Source organism: Solanum tuberosum, unplaced genomic scaffold (genome assembly GCF_000226075.1).
Source record: "Solanum tuberosum cultivar DM 1-3 516 R44 unplaced genomic scaffold, SolTub_3.0 scf00017, whole genome shotgun sequence".
NCBI lineage: Eukaryota > Viridiplantae > Streptophyta > Magnoliopsida > Solanales > Solanaceae > Solanum > Solanum tuberosum.
Window position 1 is genome coordinate 2,320,755 of NW_006238943.1, and position 21,780 is coordinate 2,342,534.

General features: G+C 31.1%; 3 protein-coding genes across 3 annotated transcripts; all 3 read right to left on the reverse strand.

Moving 5' to 3' along the window:
* Positions 1-1,118: 1,118 nt before the first annotated feature.
* Positions 1,119-4,945, reverse strand: LOC102604663 (succinate dehydrogenase subunit 6, mitochondrial-like). The gene is made up of 3 exons (XM_006340251.1): positions 4,718-4,945; positions 2,144-2,246; positions 1,119-1,503 (listed from the first exon to the last, which is right to left on the reverse strand). Exons 1-3 carry the CDS (start codon positions 4,907-4,909, stop codon positions 1,349-1,351), a joined length of 450 nt encoding a protein of 149 aa, XP_006340313.1. The 5' UTR covers positions 4,910-4,945; the 3' UTR covers positions 1,119-1,348.
* Positions 4,946-5,698: 753 nt separating this feature from the next.
* LOC102605007 (protein STRICTOSIDINE SYNTHASE-LIKE 3-like) lies at positions 5,699-9,946 on the reverse strand. Its single transcript, XM_006340252.2, has 4 exons — positions 9,384-9,946; positions 8,241-8,516; positions 6,961-7,128; positions 5,699-6,288 (listed from the first exon to the last, which is right to left on the reverse strand). Exons 1-4 carry the CDS (start codon positions 9,710-9,712, stop codon positions 5,886-5,888), a joined length of 1,176 nt encoding a protein of 391 aa, XP_006340314.1. The 5' UTR covers positions 9,713-9,946; the 3' UTR covers positions 5,699-5,885.
* Positions 9,947-15,552: 5,606 nt separating this feature from the next.
* On the reverse strand, positions 15,553-21,594 carry LOC102605344 (putative axial regulator YABBY 2). The gene is made up of 6 exons (XM_006340253.2): positions 21,419-21,594; positions 19,217-19,336; positions 18,443-18,593; positions 17,106-17,154; positions 16,616-16,691; positions 15,553-15,618 (listed from the first exon to the last, which is right to left on the reverse strand). Exons 1-6 carry the CDS (start codon positions 21,503-21,505, stop codon positions 15,565-15,567), a joined length of 537 nt encoding a protein of 178 aa, XP_006340315.1. The 5' UTR covers positions 21,506-21,594; the 3' UTR covers positions 15,553-15,564.
* Between the last annotated feature and the right edge of the window lie 186 nt (positions 21,595-21,780).

Sequence of the window (21,780 nt, forward strand, 5' to 3'; positions counted from 1 at the left end):
TTGAGATTTAAACGTCTTAGTCTGAATATTTTTATTTATTTTATCTTCAATTATAATTTGTGATATATTCACCAACATTTTAACATTTTTGTCCGAAGGCTTAGGATTATTTATAAAAAGAAACTTAGATGCTTCAACTAGAGCACCATAATTGAACCTATCTATATTTTACCTCAAATATTTTATAACTTTGATTTAAATAAATTTACTCTTTGTATTAACAAATAATGTTTCTACAACAATATCTAAGGTAATATATTACAAACACATGACTACCAATTTTTTAACTAGAATCCATTTTTAATTTTATAAATAATAATATTACTATCTGAGATTAATTAAAAAAATTATATTATTTAAGAATGTCATCTCAAATACATCTTACAGGTAACTTCTTATCATTATCAAAATCAATGTCAAAGAAAACAACATGTTTGTGGTTTGAATGAGGTTTGAGAGAGAAGAAAAAATAATGTTGTAAGAACAAATTATCCCATACTTATTGACGTTTTAGAGATAAAAATAATATTATAAAAATAAAAGTAGTCTGGATATATTTTATGCTGCTAGTTGAGTTTTTACTGACTGCAGCTAGTTGTCTGTTGCTAGTTGAGCTTTTACTGATGACAGCTAGTTGATCTTTTGAGATTTTTTTGCGGACAATAAGTGAATGAGTTTTTACTAACTGCAGTTAGTTGTTTGTTGCTAGTTGAGCTTTTACTAACGGCAGATAGTTGATCTTTTGAGATCTAGTTGTTTGTTGCTAGTTGAGGTTTTACTGACGGCAGATAGTTGATCTTTTGAGACTTTTTTGCGGACAATAAGTGAATGTGTGTACTTAAACTTTAATAAAATTGAGTTTTAATACATACATCTTTCTGATATATCTTTTCTACTCTCTATCAATTTTTATTGACTTCCATTTATATTACTCATTATTATGATAGTTTCATTTGTACATATTATTTTCTCAAACATGACAGTCGGCTGTCTACGAAATCATTTACCATTTAATTTTTGTTCGATTGTTAAAAGAGTAAAAATTAAAAATTAATCCATTGAAAGGGGTAAAAATCAACTATTTTTATTTGAAGGACCAATGACTTGCACCTTTAAACTTCAAAGAAAACTGCCATAATTGCATTTCATTATAGCCATTTTGTAGGCAAACAAACATCAAGAATCTCATAGTCAAAAACTACCTAGAGCACAAAAATTTCAAGTCACCAGATACAACTTGAACACTGTCTCACAGATTTTTATTGCCAATAACAAAACGTTTGTGTTTGGCGCTATAACAAGCAAATCCAGATTTTTGTTTCTTCAAATCTCGTACCGGAAGCGAAAATTAAGACTGTCCTTCAACTTTGTTCTGCCACCATTCCATGAACTTAACCTGTGAAGCCATTGTATCCATCCTGTATAGCTGCAGCCAGTGGTTGGCAACTTCCTGTCCAAATGTCCAGCCAAAGACGGCTCCAGCTCCAAGGGACAATGCAGTACCTATGAAATGCAATGACATTAAACAACCAAATCAACCACCTTAATGTTAAAGGCTTCTGCCAAATTCTTGGTTCTTAGGAAAAGATTAACTTGCTATGCTCCTTTCTCTCGTTGCCATTCACAAATTATATTCGGGAAAATAATTCAACAGACATTTTCATGCATGGTTGATTGGGAAGCCACTCTACCTCTGAGGTAGGGGTAAGGACTGCAAACACTCTACCCTCCCAGACCTCACTTTGTGACTACACTAGGTATGTTGTAGTTGGTTAATTGGGAAGCCATTGAATCAAGCAAAGATGGCACTCAGTGAAATTGATCAAAATACAACATTTGAAATCCTAATGAATGAACTAGTAAACAGTCAAATTCTGATCATGAGGTATAAATGTATATACATAAACAATAAGGGGCGTCAAATCTTCACGAGTCTGAATCATCCGATCATGGACATAGACGAGAGGAAACCAATTAATAAAGCAAGAGTGGATGCAACATTATAAGAACTTATCCCCAAAGCTTCAGGCTCTCAGTTGTAGTAGCATTCTCGCGGTGTAAACTGGAAAAACACATGAGTACCTTTCTTTCATGGGGAGGGGAGGATGGAGGGAGGGGAGTCGTTGTCAAAAACCTAACATACCATGCAGACTCCTTGAGTACTTCCATGTAACTCCTGCAGTTGAAACAGCTCCAAGTAGGCCTCCTACAGCACCAAACTTTGCTGCTTCCCTAGCAGTCTTCAGCTGGAAAGAATAGTATTAAAAAGCTCATCAGCTCCACTTACGAAAAGGAAAAAATAGAGGAACATAATGGTTACTGGGGATACTGAAAGGAAACAGCATCAGCAGGGCTCTAGGGACAGATAAAAAAAGAAGGAAAATAAAGCACATGTGCAACTTCTTAGCGTTAAGAAAGCAATATCATGAGTAAAATTAGGCATGTCCTTGTGTGCACTCAGGCAAATAGACAATCCAAGAGAAAAACAAGTAGATGCTCTCATTATGCCCAAATAAGTGATAGAGACCAGACTAGTTAAGTAATCTTTCTAGAATTTAGCAAACCAAATAGATGGTAAAAACGAAGACATTGCACCATTAACTCCAAACATAAATTTTGGAGTGAAAGGAACAAGATGAAGGAGTAAGCGTCTGTCGTAGATTAATAAATGTCATTCTTTTCGTACAGGACGGGGTAGGATACACAAATATGAGGGAATCCTCATACATACAGTGTCAGCTATCAAGAAACATTCTTTCTTTTATTTATTTATTTTGATAGAGCAAAAGAAATGTCTTTCTAAGAAACGGTAATTGCCCCGCTATATCATATTCTATCTCCTCTCCTTGTCATCTGTACTTGGAACAAGTGCAGTGAGACAAAGGATAGAAATTTTTGCTTGCCTGATTATAAAAAGAAAGAGAAATTGAATAAGAATCATTAACTAAAAAATCATTCAACTATTAAAGAGAGAGAATTCTATCACTCTTTCCTGCATTCTTCTGAATGACACAAAAGAAAGGAAATATCTCTCATTACTTCCATGTCGCTCAATCCCTCTTCCATGTTGCCTTCCACATTTCCTTTTTCCCCTCGCAAGGAAAAGCCTTTTCCAATTAGGAAAGATAAGGTCTTAATAAAGCATAAAGCCATTTTTTAATAAAGTGAATAAAGCATGTAGCCATTCTCACTGCAGCCATTTTATTTATTACGCTCGGGATCGATATGTGAAGCACAACCCCAAAATATGCTAATAGTTTATACAGTGCCTTCATATATTACAAGGTTTCTCCAACAATTAACTCCCAACAAACTCTTTCTCCTTGATTAAAAAGAATTCCCTAAAATTTCAGGCTATTGAAGAGTCAGCTTTAAAGATCACAAAACACAGAAATCAAGAGCCAAAAGGTACAAAACCAACAAATGTCTTAAACATATGGCTAGCTTAGATCCCCCAAGAAATATGAAGGATTAAAATTGACCACCAAGGCATGGTACAGGCAATAAAAGTAATCCTAAACTAGCAGGTAACCAGAACAAAAGAAAGCAAAGTTTACATAGTAAATTTGGCAGAAAATGCAAATGCAACAGAGCCAAGTTAATCATCACAAGAACAGTCATGATGCAGTTACTTAATCATAGGAAACATGCACTTCGAAGATTCAAGAAATACGTACTAAGTTCAAACTTGAACAGAATGGATAAATCGCAATTCGAATGAAAAGAAATGCTTTTGTTACTCAAGCAATTAAAGGAAGTCTAATTAAACACCAAAGACCCCAACGTTACCAAAATCAAACAAGCAGCCAATAGTAATGGAGGCACTCTATGCATAACAACATCCTAAAGCAAGTTCTCCTCGTCAAACGATATTACAGCCCTAAGTTTCTGTACTAAAATTTTGCTATGCAACAAAAGAGCTCAAAGGGACAATGACTACAGAACTCCATTTTCTCCAAAACTTACCCGCCCCAAGAAAAAGATGTTAAAACAACAGCAAACAGACATAGACAGAGAATGATATTGCCATATACCCAAGAAACGAGCACAACGCATTGACTCAATCCAAAATCAAAGAGCATCTACCAATCTAAAAGCTAAAAGGGCATAACAACAGAAACAAATGGATCAAAAAAATAGCTAAATCAATGAAAACACAGGTACGGAAAACCCCAAATAACTGTAAATGCACATAAAATTTAGAAAAAAACAAAGAACAATCGGAAATGAAAGAACTTCCTGGACTAAAACAATGAACTCCTCAACATCAGCTTCAACACACATACAGAGAAAAACTCAAAAAAGGTATACAAACAGAAAAGAATAGCTAAATCAATGAAAATCCAGACAGGGGAAACACCCAAATAACTGTAGATGCACATACAATATATTTAGCAAAAAGATAGAACAAATCAGAAATGAAAGCATACAATTGGTCCATGAACTGGGTCAGAAAGCAATAAACTCCTCGACATCAAATCAAAATCAACACACAAAGCTAAAAGGGCATAAAGATATAAACGTATAGATCAAAACAACAGCAAAATCAATGAAAACCCAGATAGGAAAACACCCAAATAACTGTAAATGCACATAAAAAAACATACAGATCAAAACAATAGCCAAATCAATGAAAACCCAGATAGGGAAAACACCCAATAACGTAAAAATTTAGAAAAAAATATATCTTTATCCCAAATTGGAAATGAATGCATACTGTTGGTCCATGAACTGGCTCAGAAGCAATGAACTCCTCCACATCAGCTTCAGACCACGACGGTAATGGCTTATCGCGTTTGATGAACCTTGAATAGTTTTCCAAGAAGGAGAATCTCTCACCCCAAAACTCCTTGTATCCTTCCCAGTGTCTCCTTAAGAAAGACTTGGATACAGAGTCTTCTTCAGCCATGGCTTTAGTTGTTCTTTTGGCCTAATTGTTAAATTCTCTCTTTATAAGTGTTCATAAGGTGTTTTTTTTTAAGTGTCCGATAATCCACATTAAAGCCTGATTAAATTTAAATTTGCGTTGAAAAGTCTTACATTGATAATTCATCATAAGTTATTTTTATTAAATCTACTTTTTTTGGTATATAAATAAAAATTATAGTGCAAGTACACAATCAACAAGTATAAAGAGATTAATATATTATTCACGTGAGGAGTTAATTAAAAGGATTGTAGTTCGCTCTTTAAAGTTTATGCGATATTATTTTGGATGAATTTGGAGTTAACGGAAATGACAGTGTTAATAGATGGTAGTTATAGTTCGTCCATAAATGAGCGAACTGTCCATTTTAATATGTGTTTTTAGAGAGGGCCCCTTTTGGTGTTTAGGATTTAAAAGGTGTTTGTTTTGGTGCCGGACTCTTAACATGAATCGTGACATTATTTATTTTCTTTGAATCATGACATCTTGATTAAGTTGATTGTAAATTATCTGTTTGAACTACTTGTGAGTTACTTGTAAGATGTATATTTGAGTTTGTGAATATATTTTTAGGAATTAAAACTCGTTAAGAAATGTTATAACGATATACTTAAATCATGTTCTCTTTTATAGTGCAAATTTCATCTCTAATTTGTTTACACTTCTTTAGATGCCTACATAACTTACAACAAATTTTAGGTACGCCATTTATTTTAGATAGATGCTACAAACAACTCCAAGTAAAATGAGTCTTTTTCAAAAGAGAGGTAATTGATGTTATAGCGATATACATAAATCGTGTTTCATTTTTCATCTCTGATTTGTCCACACATCTTTAAATAACGACTTAGCTTACAACAAGTTCTGTGTACGCCACTATCAAACCTTTATTTAAAATAAATGCTACAAACAACTCTCAAGTAAAATGAGTCTTTTCCAAAAGCAAAAGCTCAAGAGTTCATTCTAGTTGATAAACTGAAATGAAAGACATCAGAACACTTCCCATCCAAAGCTTCCCATCCCTCTCCTCTACCTCGCTGACAGCTCTAACGACTTTCCCTTGTCGATCTTCCAATATCTGCAACAGTTTGCCCTCGGAGCTGTACCTCACAACAACTGCAGTGAACCTGCCACCAATGTGGATGAGGTATTGGAGCTTTGCAGAGATAGGAAGCTTCAGCAAGAATTGACGGAGTTGAGGGTATATGGCGTTTATGTAACTGTAAATGGTACGACGACAGTGGATTGCTACCCAAAACTCGTTTCTTTCGTTTGCTCTTACGTTGTCTGGATATCCTGGGAGGATTGCTATTACCTCTGATGTCCCGGCTTTCTCACCTTTCAGCCAGTACTTTCGTAACCTACAACAAAGTAAAATATTTCATTTTTCAATAATACTAAGAAATAATATCATAGGAACTATCTAATTGAATGTACACTTTAACGATTTTAAGGCAATTCAACATAAAGGAGATGCTTTACAACAACAACATAACCAGTGTAATTCCACAAGTAGAGTCTGGGGAGGATTGAGATTAAGTATACACACACCCTACCCCTATCTTGGGAGGTAGAGAGGTAGTATCCGATAGACCCTCAGGGCTCAAGGAAAGGCATTTCAAAGCAGTGAGGAATAAAGGAGATGTTTTAAGAAAAGAAAATAGAGAAATGAATGCAGATATCTCAGAACATGTATTATAAAAGCTGAAAGTAGTCCGTAATAATTCTACGTCTATCATTGTTCCATACTGTGCATAGTATTTGTGTCTGTATCTCCGATGCAGATTGTAATGCTCATGCACATATATAGGCAATAGTAACAATGCATAAACCAGGGTTGAATTTCAAGTTATTGTAGCCACTTTTTGCATTATCAATACAATTTCGTACCACGCACCTTACCCCTACCTTGAGAGGTAGAGAGGTTGTTTCCGATAGACACTCGACTCAAGGAAAGGCATATCAAAGCAGAGTGGTAAATAACTGGATCATAATACTATAAACATCCTGATAGCTAAAGGCAAGAAAGTCACCTGCCCTTGGAACCTTCGCAAAATATAAAGAAGGAACCATCCTTGCTTAGTGATAGACCATTTGGGAATTGAAGGTTGCGAATAAGAACAGTGGTTTCTTTCGTCCTAGGATTGTATTTGAGAACCTTCCCACTATCTTCTGCTGAGAAAACCAGCTGTACAAAATTCCTGTAAAGGAAACGGTGTGAGTTGTACAATTTTAACCGAATGAAGCACAACAAATTCTGTATTGAAGATGATCTAGTAAAAATTGCAATAAACTTTTAAGATTACACAGAATTTTGGAGCGTAAATGCAGACAATTCAGATATCATACCAAATGACCCCCAAGTGTTGACGCAAACTTAGCTAAGAACAAAATATAATGATAAACAAAGAATCCATAAAGATGTAACAACTATTGGAGATTAAGGCTTAGTCATTGTTAGGCTTACATTAGAATTGGTTTTTTTAGAGTCTCTTAACTTTAGGAAACCGCTATTTTCCCTTAAAAAAATAAGATTATTAGTACTGGAATGAAATGAACTCGAATAAAGCAGAATATATACATCTGTGTTTGTAGAAAATCCATATAGTCAACCTAATTAGTTTAGGATTAAGGTTTTGTTGATTGATAAGAAGTATTTCTTCTGTCGTCCATTTTTTGGCACTAATAAGAACGTAACACCAAGACTTAAAGGTAAGTTTTATGAAGTGGTTATTAGACCAACTATGTCGTAACTCGTACGGGGTTGAGTGTTGGCCATTCAAGAACTCACACGTCCAGCAAATGAAAGTAGCGGAAATGACATGCTTAGATGGATTGTGGGCCTACTAGGAGAGACAAAATTAGGAAGGAGGATACATGGGCAAGGTGGGTATGGGCTATGGCCTTAGTGGTGACAAGATGCAGGAAGCAAGGCTGAGATGGTTTCGGGCAAGTAACGAGAGGATCACAGACGCCCCGGTGAAGAGGTGCGAAAGGATGGCAGTGATAGGCCTAAGGAGAAGTAGAGGTAGACCGAGGAAGAATTGGGAGATGTGGTTAGACAAGACAACACAACTTCAATTCACCGAGGACATGACCTAGACAGGAGAGCATGGAGGTTGAATCACTATGCTAATAGAAAAGAAATTGTTCAGGGTCAAATTATGGTATGTAACTATAGTCTACAAGTACACCAGTTTAACAAAACTCATTTTCCAGATCACATCATAATCGAATCGCACTCTTGAATTTATGCCAATCAACATGTTAAGAAATCTAGAGCACTAAAAGAAATGGCACATTCATGATCTACCTGCGTTGGTACTTTGTGCTGCTATCCGTAAAATAAACATTCCCTTCATCATCAACATCCAAGTCATTTGCAAATCCTATAGGTATCCCCTCAGCCTCAGTTGTCAAAGATTCTGCTAATCCACCTTCAGGGCCTACCTTCATTAACCCCAAATATGCATCTGCAATATATAAGTCACCTGTTCTTTTGTCAAACCGTAACCCCAAAGGCCTACCACAGATGTGCTCGTTCTTCATATAGCTCAACGGCGATGGTTTTGGATCACACAAGCCTGACCTGAAAATTCAGAAAACAGAAAGCAAGCAGGACGTTATCATCTTCAACCTTTTAACATTCTTATTGATAATGATACTCCACAAGACCACAACAGTCCTAAAGGACTTAACAATAAAGAAGGAAACATGTTTATGTGACAGTGTCGCTTTTCTTCCTAAAGCAGAACACTGAATTTTAGTAGCGTGAAGACAATTGTTGAAATGTGATCCTAGCTTGTACCTTCTTTAACCCCGTGATCAACAATGCATAAGAACCGACGTCATGGTCCACATTGAACTGTTTAAGTCTATTAATCAGGTAGGAATAGGTATGAACATTAACCAGTAATGCAATTTCCCGAAGGTGATGATTGAATTCTACACTGGTCAGACAGGTTTAAGCAATTGAGCCACATGATTAGAGCTAACATAGTATTGCTGCCACGATTAGCACGTGTTTCCAACTGTTCTAGTAGCCCATCAATCTTGAATCATAACATTTAATATTAGAGATGCCTTAATAACATTTAGCATTATAACAACATTGAATCGCGCGCTAAGAGCGTTGAAGAGCTCAACATATTTTGCACCTCACTTCAGGGCTTAAGCCACCTTTGACTACACCTCTTGTTTTTTCTTTCACAAGATCATTATAATGAGAACACAACACAACCAAATAGGGAAGTCCGGTGCACTAAAGCTCCCGCTATGTGCAGGGTTCAGGGAAGGGCCAAACCATAAGGGTCTATTGTAGGCAGTCTTACACTACATTTCTGCAAGAGGATATTTCTACGGCTTGTAAACATAATAATAAAGGCATAATCACAACAAACAAGAAATTTGAACCAAGAACCATAACCTAAGAGGGAAAGGGAAAAAAAAAAGTCACCTATTAGCTGAGGTATAAGCAAAATCATTCCATTTTTCACCATCCCAAAACACAACTCTTCCATCAGCTATCCCTGTATAAGGTCCTCTACCCTGAGGATCAAAAACAATACTTTCTGGCCCCTGAATTTGATCCAAGAACTTAATTTCAGATTTCTGAAGCAAATTTTGTGAATCTTTTTCAACTGGGATTTCAGACCAAGCTGGCATCTCAACCTTAAAAGACTCAAAATTTGGGAACTCAGAAATTGCACTATGCTTAAAAGGGTCCAACCCACAATACACTGCCAACACAAGGAACACACCACCAAATACTGAAGCAGCTCTCATTTTCTTGATAAAAATTGAAACTTTATGATAATGGGGTTTGAGTATAGGGAAAATCTTGAAATGGGGTTGAAAATTTTGGAAATATAGTATACCTCCAAAGAAGAATTGTGAAAGAATGTTGGCTATCTAACAAGGTACAATGAAAAATTTGCTTGAAATATAATAGGGTGGTGTACTATTAGCTGAGCTAACTACCCACTCCTCAACTGCCAGCTTGCCACTCTCCTAAAATTGAAATGTGGAGTTAAAGAGAGACAGCCAACCTTGTATGACATTGTGGTGGGTGGGGGAGGGGTAGTGGGGACCCATTAACACATTAGATTGTAAATTTTGATGTAAAGGAGTACTCCATTGGAATGGTGGATTTTCTCATGTACTTACCAGTCAAAATGACTCCAAAAGACTATATTAAGTAGGTGTTTGGTCATGCGATACCAATTTCACGATATGAAATCATGAGATGAAATGCGTTTGGATACGCAATTTTATTTTGATTTCATCTCATAATTTCATATCATGAGATGGAATCCCATATTCTTTAACGTCCCGTTTGGTCATGCGATATGAAATCATATTATGAAATCTCAGGCCCTAAATAAGGATATAATGATAAACTTATCTAATTTGTTAAAAGACGTGAAATTTAAAATTGTGACATATAAATAGAAACTGAGGAAGTAACTATCATGTTCAAATGGAAATTCAGATAAGAGTATATAATTGATATTTTTATGTATCAGAATGCACAAAAACTAAATGAATGATTTGGCCCATATGAAGATGTAGAATGGATTGGGCCCTTAAAATTGTGGCTTGATTTGGGCCGGACTGTTGAATTTGGGCTGGCGGAATGTATATCATTTAATGATCGAAATAGCCTTCACGGACCATTTGACAAAATATTTGGGGAAAGAACACTTGTACCCCAAAAAGAGATATAATTTACAAGCGGCTATTTCTTACTTTCATACCTCTTGTTTTTAACTACTAATTTGCATTTACTACTTGATACCATCAAAGTATATATGTACTATGATGGTATCAAAGAGGAAGAAACAGTGCTTCAATGAAAACACTACTCAATTAAACCTTGATATCATTAGGCAATCGGAAAACTTTGCTTCTAGAATGTCGTTTACACACAATTATTTATGACTTATTTCTTACTGCAAGTTTCAAAAGTACAAAAGTGTGTAAACTACATAAATGAGTCGTAGATTGTCTCGCACTAGTGTTTTCACACAATAATTCAATCAAAGGTGATTCTATTACATGAAATAGCATCGGAACACTTATTATTTTCACTATCCAATAGTCAATTTGGTCTTAAGGTAAAGAATAATGAGTTAGGCCTAAAAGATGTAGTTAATATATACCAATCAGAACCACATTTGTAATTCAAGTTAATTCGCGGGACTTTTTAATTCCACCGATAAAATGGAACAAATTCCTTGATACATCATACTCAACTCGATATTACTAATCGAATAAACAAATATTCTTTTTCATTTTTAAACTTCGTCAAACAAATAATTTCACATAAATTAGAACTAAAAGCATAACTATAGTATAAAATGTTTTTCCTTTATTAAGCATTATATTGTGAACCAAATTAATTCCACCGATAAAATAAACAAATTCCTTGATACATCAGATTCGACTCGATATTATTGATCGAGTGAACAAATATTCTTTTTTATTCTTAAACTTCGTCAAACAAATAATGTGCTCCAAATTAACAAATTGATATCAAACATCAAAGTGTGAAATCAAAAAGAAAAAGTGATCTACAACAACTTTGGGCTCTTTGTCTTTGCAACTTAATTTTTGACATGACAAACTAATAGTGTGTAAATGAAAGTGTTTTAGCCCTACCTCTACTGGCCAACAGCAACATCCACTACCTTCCAAAATACCAACTATAAGATTTGACATATCAGATTCTGCAACCTTTATATATTATTCCCGCACCCCCCCACACCTATGTAGTCTAGTCATAAACATCAACTTGCTATCATGGAATTGAGAAAATAACGATAAGTATTCTTTCCTTCTTAATCAGATATTTTATGTTCAAATTTGCTTTAATGAACATTTTATCAGCTAGAAGATTGGATACACATGACACATTACGTGAAGCGATGTCATCTCGACACTTTCTTTCCTTCTTACTCAGAGATTTTATGTTCTTGCTATAAAGAACATTTTATCAGCTAGAAGATTGGATATATACATATGACACATTACGTGAAGTGATGTCATCTCGATGCTAATTTTTGTAGATTTTTTAAAAATATATTCGTACATAAATAATATAAGAATAGGAAATATTTGTAAAATAAATATAAATGCATAATATGTATTCCTCATGGTACAATGCAAATTAGTTATATAGGACGAGTGTATTTATTTGTCACAAATTTAAATTTTTATTTGTATACACTCAAAATTGAAAAATATGACAATGTCGTGTATATATATATATTTATATAAATGGCAATGTTAGTCAAGAAAGTTTTTCTTGATTCACTGACAAAACTAATCCATAGGTTCAAAATTCATTTTTTAAAACAAAAATAATACTACTCTAATAAATAGTTTAAAGGCATTTTGAAAAATAAAGTGTTCTAAGCAAAAATTAAAATCCTAATTACGACACCACTTAGGAAAAATGATGTGTACATGACCATTGAGCATTCAAATAAGACTTTTTAATGCAAATTCAAATTAGCATGAATTCAGAAGAAAAGGCAAAATTTGTTTGAAGAAAAAGGAAAATCAAAGAAAGGTAAAATAAAAATATGTACAATATTATTTTCTTCATCTCAAAATAAGTGTTATCTTTAAAAATATATATAATTTCAAAATAAATATCATCTTAAAAATTTAAAACAAAAAATTACCATGTTTATCCAAATTATAAATTTTCAAGAGAAACTATATACTATATTTATTAATATGATAATGAACGTAATTTTTGATAAAGCGACACTTAATTTAGGATGTAGGGAATACTTATTTTGCTCTATTCACCAATCATAACTTATTCACTTTTTTTAAAAAGCAGCACAATTGTCTAAAAAGAGATCAATGTTGGTTAAAAGTATTTAAAAAAAAAAGAATTTAAACTAAAAAGAAAATATAAAGGTATAGCAACAGATTGATAATTGTGTCCAACTGACAAAAGTCAATTGACACTTTCTAGTACGTAGTCATTTCATTTGTTGAAAAAAAAAACCCACAAAAATAATATATGTATATAATAATAATTTATCAAGTATTATTTATATTATTGTTTATTAATTCATTAAATTAATATATAAAAATAAATTGTGAACCTAATAAATCAAATACATTACAATAATTTTTTTTAATTAAACCCAAAAAATTTAAGTTTTATATCCATCTCTACTACTAATTCCCCCTAAATTATAGAGAAGAGAAGATGTTATTTATTTTTTTATTCTTTTTTCACATGGACAAATGATTTAGGAGTTCAAATAAATGTAAATTTGTGGAGTTGCTTTTGGTAAGAATAAGTTTATTTCCTCTAATATATATATATATTCCGTTCATATTTTTTTTTACCTTGTGTTTTTTATTAAGTCTATTTTGAAGTTTTTTTAGTGAAAAACTAGTTTGACACATATATAGTATCCAAATTGGGAATTTCAGCATAAATCTGAATTATTCATTTGGATGTGATTTGAAATTATGCCAATTTGAAGTTGAAAATTTGTTTGGATATATATTATTTGAATTTTTATAAGCTGCACTTTTTTTTCTTTGGAAGCATGAAAACCCCACAATTTGCAAAATTTCTCTACCTCTTATATAGCCTTACCAAATGAACCGATCATAACCCATAGACAAGGTACCAAAATATTCTAAGACCTCACATTAATAATTGATATATCTTCAAATTCCTTTTATAAATAAATATTTGTGGTCAGAAACTTTCAAATAACACATAATTTGACAAAACTGTTAATTAGTAGTAACAATTTTTATTCATGTCGAGCATCAAATCTTTTTTTTTTTGTAAAATTTAAAGTGATGAATATTTTTTTTATTTCTTACAAAATGTAAACCTATTTTGAAGAATTTGAGATTTAAAATTGAAGTTAGTTGTGCGCAAAATTCGTAAACACGTTGATTTCAACTCAAAACTTCAAATTAATCCTTCAAATCCTACTTTTGAAGAATTTGAGATTTAAAATTGAAGTTAGTTGTGCGCAAATTTCGTAAACACGTTGATTTCAACTCAAAACTTCAAATTAATCCTTCAAAATCTTATGGTCAAACAAATTATAAAAATTAAAATAATGTACAAATTTCATAAATAAATACTGATCACAAATTAAAACTTCAAATTAACGCTCAAATCTTACGACCAAACATCCACTTAATTAACTTAAATCATAAAATAAATATCGAACACCAGCAAAATAAAGATTGGGAGGGGGGAGGGGGGGGGGGGGGGGGGGGGGGGGGGGGTGATATGTTCCCATCTAGTAAATTTGAGGAGAATGTTGGGAAGAAAACCTTTCGTTTAAAGCTGCTATATGTTTTTATTTGTGTTTTATTAGTGTTGGGTATATATATGTTTGGAAGTGGCATAAAAATTTGGGTTTTTTTTTTTACTAACTATGACACATGAAAATGACTTGTCTTGAACTAAAAAGTTTTTTTGTAATTTTTTTACCCCCCCCCCCCCCCCCAAACCAAATCTATGATATGAAATTTAAATTTTGCAATTATCTAAATATCTAATATGACAAGAAAAATATGTTTTATTTAACTTTATTTTGATAAATTTTTTATATACACGATATACATTTATTGTCCTACAGTTGATTTATGTCTAATATCTTGATTTGACAATACATACAACATTATTAGGTTCAATTTAATGTAGTTGTTTTTTTTTTTTTTGTGAAAATCTATTCCCGATATATCATCCACCTATTTATCAAAATATTTGAATTTTGTGTTCATTGTAGTATACTATATATTTACCATGTGGCTATGTTTGTAAATTAGTCCCAAGTTATTTAAAGTGGAATTTTAGTGAGAATCTAAATTGTGTAGGGTAAAATTAAATTCACGAATAACCATTTTTTAATTCATGAAATAGCTAGAATTTCTCTATAATAGTGACTATTTTTCAATAAATAAGACTGAAAAATGTCCTATGAACATTATTTCTATAAGTTAATTACATGTTGAAAAAAATATAATTTATCAAAGGCGTAAGATTATTATTTTTTCATTTAAGGTGACTGGATTAAAAATACATTGGTTAAATTATATCATATTTTGTGCAAATTTTATCATATTAAATTGTTTTTATTTTTAAAAAATAAAATTTTAATATTTGAAATTATGTTTACTACTTAACGTATATATTATGTATAAGTGGTCACAATAGTAGTAACTAAAATATTTTAAAAAATTTAAGCTCCCCGAATAATAATAATAATAACATTACATAAAATGGGACAAATGAGTATAAAAAAGTCACAAGAGAGTGTATGTTATTATTGAATAAAAACATTGAAAATAGCTAGTTAGAAACACAACATTTAAATTAACCAAAATTAAGGCAAACAAAACGAAATGTGTCACATAAGGAGACTTTCACAACTTGAAAATAATATTAAGACGACGATTACAATAACAATAACATATTCAGTATATTTTTATAAGTAGAATCTAGAGAGGGTAATACATATCCAGATTTTACTCTATTTTGAAGAGATAGAAATATTATTTATGATAACCCTCGACGAAAACAATATAAAGACATGCATATATTATATATATTAAAGTTTTTTTTCCCTCAAGATGCACTATTTGTTGCCCTCCAGCTTAAGTCCAAAGTGAATATGTGGAAAATGTGCCCACTGCAAAAATAGCAAATATACATAAAAGATAAAATCTTGAAAAAGATATTTCTCTTTTTTAATTTCTTCTATTTTAGTGGCCATTCCTGTTTGTCCCTACCATAATTTTTCTTTTGTGGACAGTCTAAATATTCCACATGCAACAAGTTATTTTCATTTCTTCTTTTATTGTTTTATTCTTTGTCTGTCACAATGAGTTAATTGTCAAAAATATATTTAAATGATAGTATAATATATAAATATGTCATTCAACTATTTCTCATTCTCATTTTTCATTCACACCTTGCTAAAACCTGGTCAACAATATATGCCCTTCAATTTTGGGTGTGCACAAATAGACACAGGTGTCCTATGTGGCATAATACACGTAGGACGTCATGTAGGATACAAAATTGTCATGTAGGATGGATGTGTCTATTGGTTCAATTTTATACAAGTTTAAATGTCTACGTGTGCACACTCAAAGTTAAATTCTAGCTGCCAGCTGAAATCAAATTAAGGGTCATATTTATGTATTATGCATATTTAACTTATCATTTTTTGCGAGTTAATGATCAAACACGTACACACCTGTTGTCGATTGGTTTCAAATATTTGACCAATTCAACATCAAAGTGTGTTTTAATACAAAGAACTTAAACTGATAAATTTAGATAGGTAAAAGAAACAATGGATATATAATTGTGATATGAAAGCAAAAATTATAGTTCACGTGTGTTTAATTTTGATCATTGACTCTTGTATAATTGGTGTCAGTTGCGAAGTAAGATTTTCACCTAAGAAATCAAAGACATAAAAAAGTGAACGCCCGACCATCCAACAAGTCATCTTTTTAAAAAGACTCTCCCAGCAGTCCCCATGCTTCACTCCTTATAGGTATCCATACTAATTCCCATTTTCATTGTGTAATGTCTATTAATAAGAAAAACGTTTTTCACTGAAGATTTTTCTACTTTCACAATTTAAGCTCGAGACTTTTGATTAAAGGAGGACTTACATTTTTGGCAGCAGTGCTAAAAGCTTCACGATGGCTAATTTCAGGATTGGTGGCCTTTATCCTTTGGATCTCTTCCCTATACACATTCAAAACATAAATAATATAGCTTAAAAAATATGCGATCAATACTTTAAATGTACTGAGTATGTGAGACATGCATATCACATACAAATAATGAACCATGAACCAATAAATATAGATGAATTGCAAATTAGGTGGCAAGAGAGGGGGTAACTAGATAGGGGAAAATCCACAATAAAAGTTCTCAAATTAGGTAAAACTCAGTACCTTTAGTCTCAAATTTCGTATTTTTGTTAAAATGTATTATAATCTATTAAAATCTCAGTAAATAAAACGCATAAACATAAAATTCTGAATTCACTTATATTACTCGAACGAATAAATTAACTTAACATTATAATATTACATGTATAATATTTGTCTTTTCAACCCCCCCCCCCTCCCCCACCCCAAGGAGAGAAAAACTTACTTGATGAATCGATTGTAGGCAGAAGGAACACGTTGTCTTTTTTCTGGTGCTGCATAGTTTGATATATGAAAAAATTAGAGACGGATTTAAGATTTTGAGTTTATAAATTTTTAATTGTAGAAAAGATAACGTATTTAGTACTTATCTATGTACCTTTTAAGTTTATTTACTAACATAAATACAAGATTTTGATCAAAACTATTGATTTTTTCCAAATTCGTAAATAAAACTTTAGCTTAATTCGTTGTTGTTTAAAAGTGTTTTTGATTTATACGATTGTTATTTGAAAATTATACCAAATAAATATATGATGATCTAAGTGTGTGATCGTTTAGTTGCTAGTTAGAATTATAAAGGTATTATAAATGTAAAAATTAATTATATAGGATTTATTTATTTATAAAATAATAGCCAAACACTATACTTGATGCGCTTGAATAATCACACCAAACATACTATATATTAACTATATATATTAATTTTAATAAATGAATTGGCATCTTCTTGACCAGCAACCAAAGGACCCTAATAATTATCATGTTATTGATGAGTTGGATACAAATGTTATGTCACAATCAACTTCAGTTGTCATAAGTGAAGAGGAAACTTCATGCAGTCCAAATATTATAGTCAATTATATCTCCTCCCTTTTCATACTATAAATCTAGGGATGCAAAGATGTTTTATTCAATTTTTTCGATAAAAAATCATATTGTATATATAGAGAGTTTGAATTGTTTGAACATAAAAGTAGAGATTAGCTCAATGATTTAGGGGGTTTAATTTTTTTTTTGATATTTTAAATTCAAACCTCAAGTACTGTATTTTCATTTTCGAATCACCTTGATGAAAATTCTAAGTCAGACACTGAGTATACAAATCTTGTTTAAATTATGTACAATAACAGTGTAAATGCTATTTTATATTATTAGATCATCTCAAAAATATCTTCATGTAAAACTCCTTATAATATTGAATTTGTAATCTTATAAATAACTCAGATTATCTGCTACAATCAATAAATATATATATAACTTAAAGACATATAATACATAGATACAATTTTATAATTACATATTTAAACATCTTAACTTGATTTAAATTGACCTTGTAGCCGGTTGTAAGTTAATGACACTTTGGAAGGACATGTTGCAAACAACAATTCAACAAAATATTTAACTTATACACTAATAGTATAACTTAAATTTCAATATGTTGTACTTGTACCAGGTTAACTGTCTTATTTTTCAAGTTGTAATCTGTTCGTTCCACTTATTATGAACGATTACATATAGTTAACGTGTAGTGATTTATTAACAGAGAGAGAGAGCGCTTACGATGAATCGGAGGGATTCTAGGTTCAAATTCAGGAGAAACAATGGAAGAATATCTGTTGAACTTGGAGGAAGATGATGATGATGAAGAACCATAAGCTTTATAATTACTAGAATTATTTTCAACATTTGTGTACTGTTGCCTTTGCAGCTTCTGTCAGATAAAAAGAAAGAAAAAAAATATTATTATGATCATAGTAATAATTAGTATAAAACACTTTCTTCTCCTCCACCAACAAAAAAAGTGATGGAAATTTTTTTTTTTTTTAATTTTCACATGATTCTTTATTTTTTTACCACAAAATTAGGAAAAGGGAAAAAAAAAAAAAAAGAGCACATGACCAAAGAGATTGTGAAATTACCCACAAAGTATATAACATTTTTTTTCTTAGTTTTGACAAGAATTTATAATATTAAACATGTCATAATATTATGTGATTATAAAATCATAAATATTAGGGTTAAACTGGAAAGTTTAAACTCATATTATCTTTAAATATAAAAATTATGTGTTGTTTTTTGGAACAAACTGAAAAGGAAAGGATATAAGCGATGAATTGATCCTTTACGAATTATCTGGATATATCAATATTTGATTATATCCTATCCGAAGCAAACATTCATAGAACTAAGTATTTCGTGTTTGAGCACTAATAAAAAGTTATGACAAATTTATGAATACTTGTTATAGTGCGTAAAAGATTGTACATGTTCTGTGCATATATAGTCGATATCACATAAAATGAAATAGAGAGAAAAATTAATGTATTTACTTACTTGTACATCTTGAAGGGGGAGAGCTTGAATTAAAGATCCAATATTAACAGAAAACATATTTGCACAATGCCCACATCTTACTGTCACTAAGGTTAACATGTTGCTGCATGGAACACTAACCTGATAATATATAGATTTTTTATATCATCAGATTAAATTAATCGAAAAATCTCATATAACTATAGTAAATCTCGATCGTATAATGATTAAATAAAAGAATAATAACTAATTATAGTCATGAGAGTCCGAGCTGGATGATGAAAAATTATCATGTCCAATTTCCTTCGGATGAATCTATAAGAATTTACTTATTACGCTCTGTCACTTTTAAAGAGCAAAATCTCTTAACGTTTTTAATAAATCAATATATGTAACTTAAAATTCTTTTATCTTGTTCTAGACATAAATTTATGCAAAAGATGATCCTCCTAAAAGGGCTAAATTCACCATTTGTGTAACCACTATAACAATTTGCAATTACTTAAAATTAAATAAACTAGTAGTAACAATTTATAAAACTAAACTATAGACTTCTTTCTAGTTTGACTAGTAGTAACCAGCACTATGTCTATGTGAAAACCCTTAATATTACATAAATTAAAATTTGAATCTGGATCTTTATATATAATTTAAGCTAGCAATTGACCATAAATTTTGAAAGTAAGTTTTTTAAAATTTATCTTTTAAATATCTGTTTGTTCTAAAAAAATCATTAAAATTTGATAGATATTCCGTAGAATTAGTTGAGGTGCGTGAAAGCTAGATCAGTTTTTGAGTTTTTTGAACTTCCACTCGGAAAACTATAAATTTTCAAAGTAAAATGCATATCCATATACAACTTCAAAAATCACAACTTCAAAACCTCAAATTTTTAAGACTCAACTTCAAATACAAGCTTTTTTGGCTATTCTTTTTTTTGTAGTCTTTTTTTTATTATTATTATTCATCTGATGTTTAGTATAAACTTTGGAGCTCCAACTAATCAGAATTTGTGTGCATATGACCTCTTAAAAGGAGAAGTGTTCCTTATTTTTATGTATTACGTAGAATTCGAGATATCTGATTAAAGATGAAGCATCGTATCTATAATCATATCTCTTTAATTCCTTTCCTTTTGGTGCTACTGACTTTTTTTCTGACCATTGTTCAGTCACTAGGAAAGTGAGAAATTTAAAGAGATAACAAGGAAAATGACATGACTAGAACAGAAATCACAGTCCAATACAAGGAACTTGAAAACTTCAATAAATAAAAAATATATAAATTAAAACAAAATTATATGATATACGAAGTACTTTTTTATATATCATATAATTCATTCAAACAAAGAACTACAATTCTATACATGATTTTTTTAAAAGTAAAATAAATAATGAAGAGTAATAAAACAATACTTAATTGTTTCAAATTCCAATCATAATTATTTTTCTTGAAGAAATAGAAACAAGATTAATGATATCTCAAGAATTGGGAAAAAAAGAAAAACATATTTTTAATTTTATTTTTTTTAGTTGATTATCCAGTGGGCAAATGTGTTAAAATGTGTGAACAGAAAACCCCACCATTTTTTATTTTTTCTCTTTTTCATTTTTGAAGGTAAGAGATCTAATGACACCAAAATTAGTTGTACAATAATTTGTGAAATTTTGGAATAAAGAAGAAGAACAATAGTTTGGATCATAGCAATTCTATTTTTATTTTTTTTACTCATTTGAAGTTAAATTTTCAAGATTTTCCAAACAAATGAAAACTCTTAAAAAAAAAAAACCAACAACCCCTTTTTTGTCCTAAGTGAAATCTAGTAAAAATTAACATAAAATATCAAAGAAGATTATAAATCCAACCAAATACATCCTTTTTACCCTATAATTCATAAAAGAAGAGTATTTCATCTCAATAAGATTATGTTTGAAGAATTTCATCCATATTTACTTCACTTTAAACCTAAAAAAGACATATATTCTCTATCAAAAACATATTATTCTTTAATTTTAATAATAATAATCTATGATCATACTCATTACACATGAGCTTAAAATCAAAATATGCCCTTCTTGTATTTTTTTTTTTTACTAACATGCATATTTTTTTTTAAAAAAGCCTTCAAAAGGTTTTAAAACCCTAGTAATTATATATATTATCATATGCACAATAAGAAATTAAAATTCAAACAAGTTTGAAGAAGGATTAAGAAGTATTTACCACTAGAATAGTGTTGCAAAAATTACACTGCAAGTAACAAAGGCGTTCTGAGGAAGATGAAGAAGAAAAAGTCATGTCGAATGACATTTTCTATTTATAATTATTTTTTTAGGTTTTTGACCTATAGAACATGGATCAAAGGGGAAGAGTGAAGAAGAAATATATATATAGTTATGTATATATATGAAGTAAGTTTGTATACAATTGAAGCAAAAGGATTGTAAGGAAGAAAAAAAAAGATGCTCAAAAGAGAAAATATATAAAGTGTAAAGGGAATTAAGAAAAAGCCTATTCAAAGGGTAAAGATAATATTTGGTTTCAATTAAAAAGATAGAATACAAAGAGAGATGAGCAGATGGATG

Excerpts from the sequence above, each read along its gene's own strand:
- LOC102605007 (XM_006340252.2), bottom strand. The coding sequence starts at position 9,712 with ATGAGAGCTGCTTCAGTATTTGGTGGTGTGTTCCTTGTGTTGGCAGTG. Across the intron at positions 8,517-9,383 it reads GCTTATACCTCAGCTAATAG|GTCAGGCTTGTGTGATCCAA; the intron begins GTGACTTTTTTT and ends CTGAATTTTCAG. Across the intron at positions 6,289-6,960 it reads TGCGAAGGTTCCAAGGGCAG|GTTACGAAAGTACTGGCTGA; the intron begins GTGACTTTCTTG and ends ACTTTGTTGTAG.
- LOC102604663 (XM_006340251.1), bottom strand. The coding sequence starts at position 4,909 with ATGGCTGAAGAAGACTCTGTATCCAAGTCTTTCTTAAGGAGACACTGG. Across the intron at positions 2,247-4,717 it reads AGCCAGTTCATGGACCAACA|CTGAAGACTGCTAGGGAAGC; the intron begins GTATGCATTCAT and ends TATTCTTTCCAG. Across the intron at positions 1,504-2,143 it reads GTACTCAAGGAGTCTGCATG|GTACTGCATTGTCCCTTGGA; the intron begins GTATGTTAGGTT and ends TGCATTTCATAG.
- LOC102605344 (XM_006340253.2), bottom strand. The coding sequence starts at position 21,505 with ATGTCATTCGACATGACTTTTTCTTCTTCATCTTCCTCAGAACGCCTT. Across the intron at positions 17,155-18,442 it reads TAGAATCCCTCCGATTCATC|CACCAGAAAAAAGACAACGT; the intron begins GTAAGCGCTCTC and ends CAAACTATGCAG. Across the intron at positions 15,619-16,615 it reads TTAGCACTGCTGCCAAAAAT|TGGGCACATTTTCCACATAT; the intron begins GTAAGTCCTCCT and ends CTATTTTTGCAG.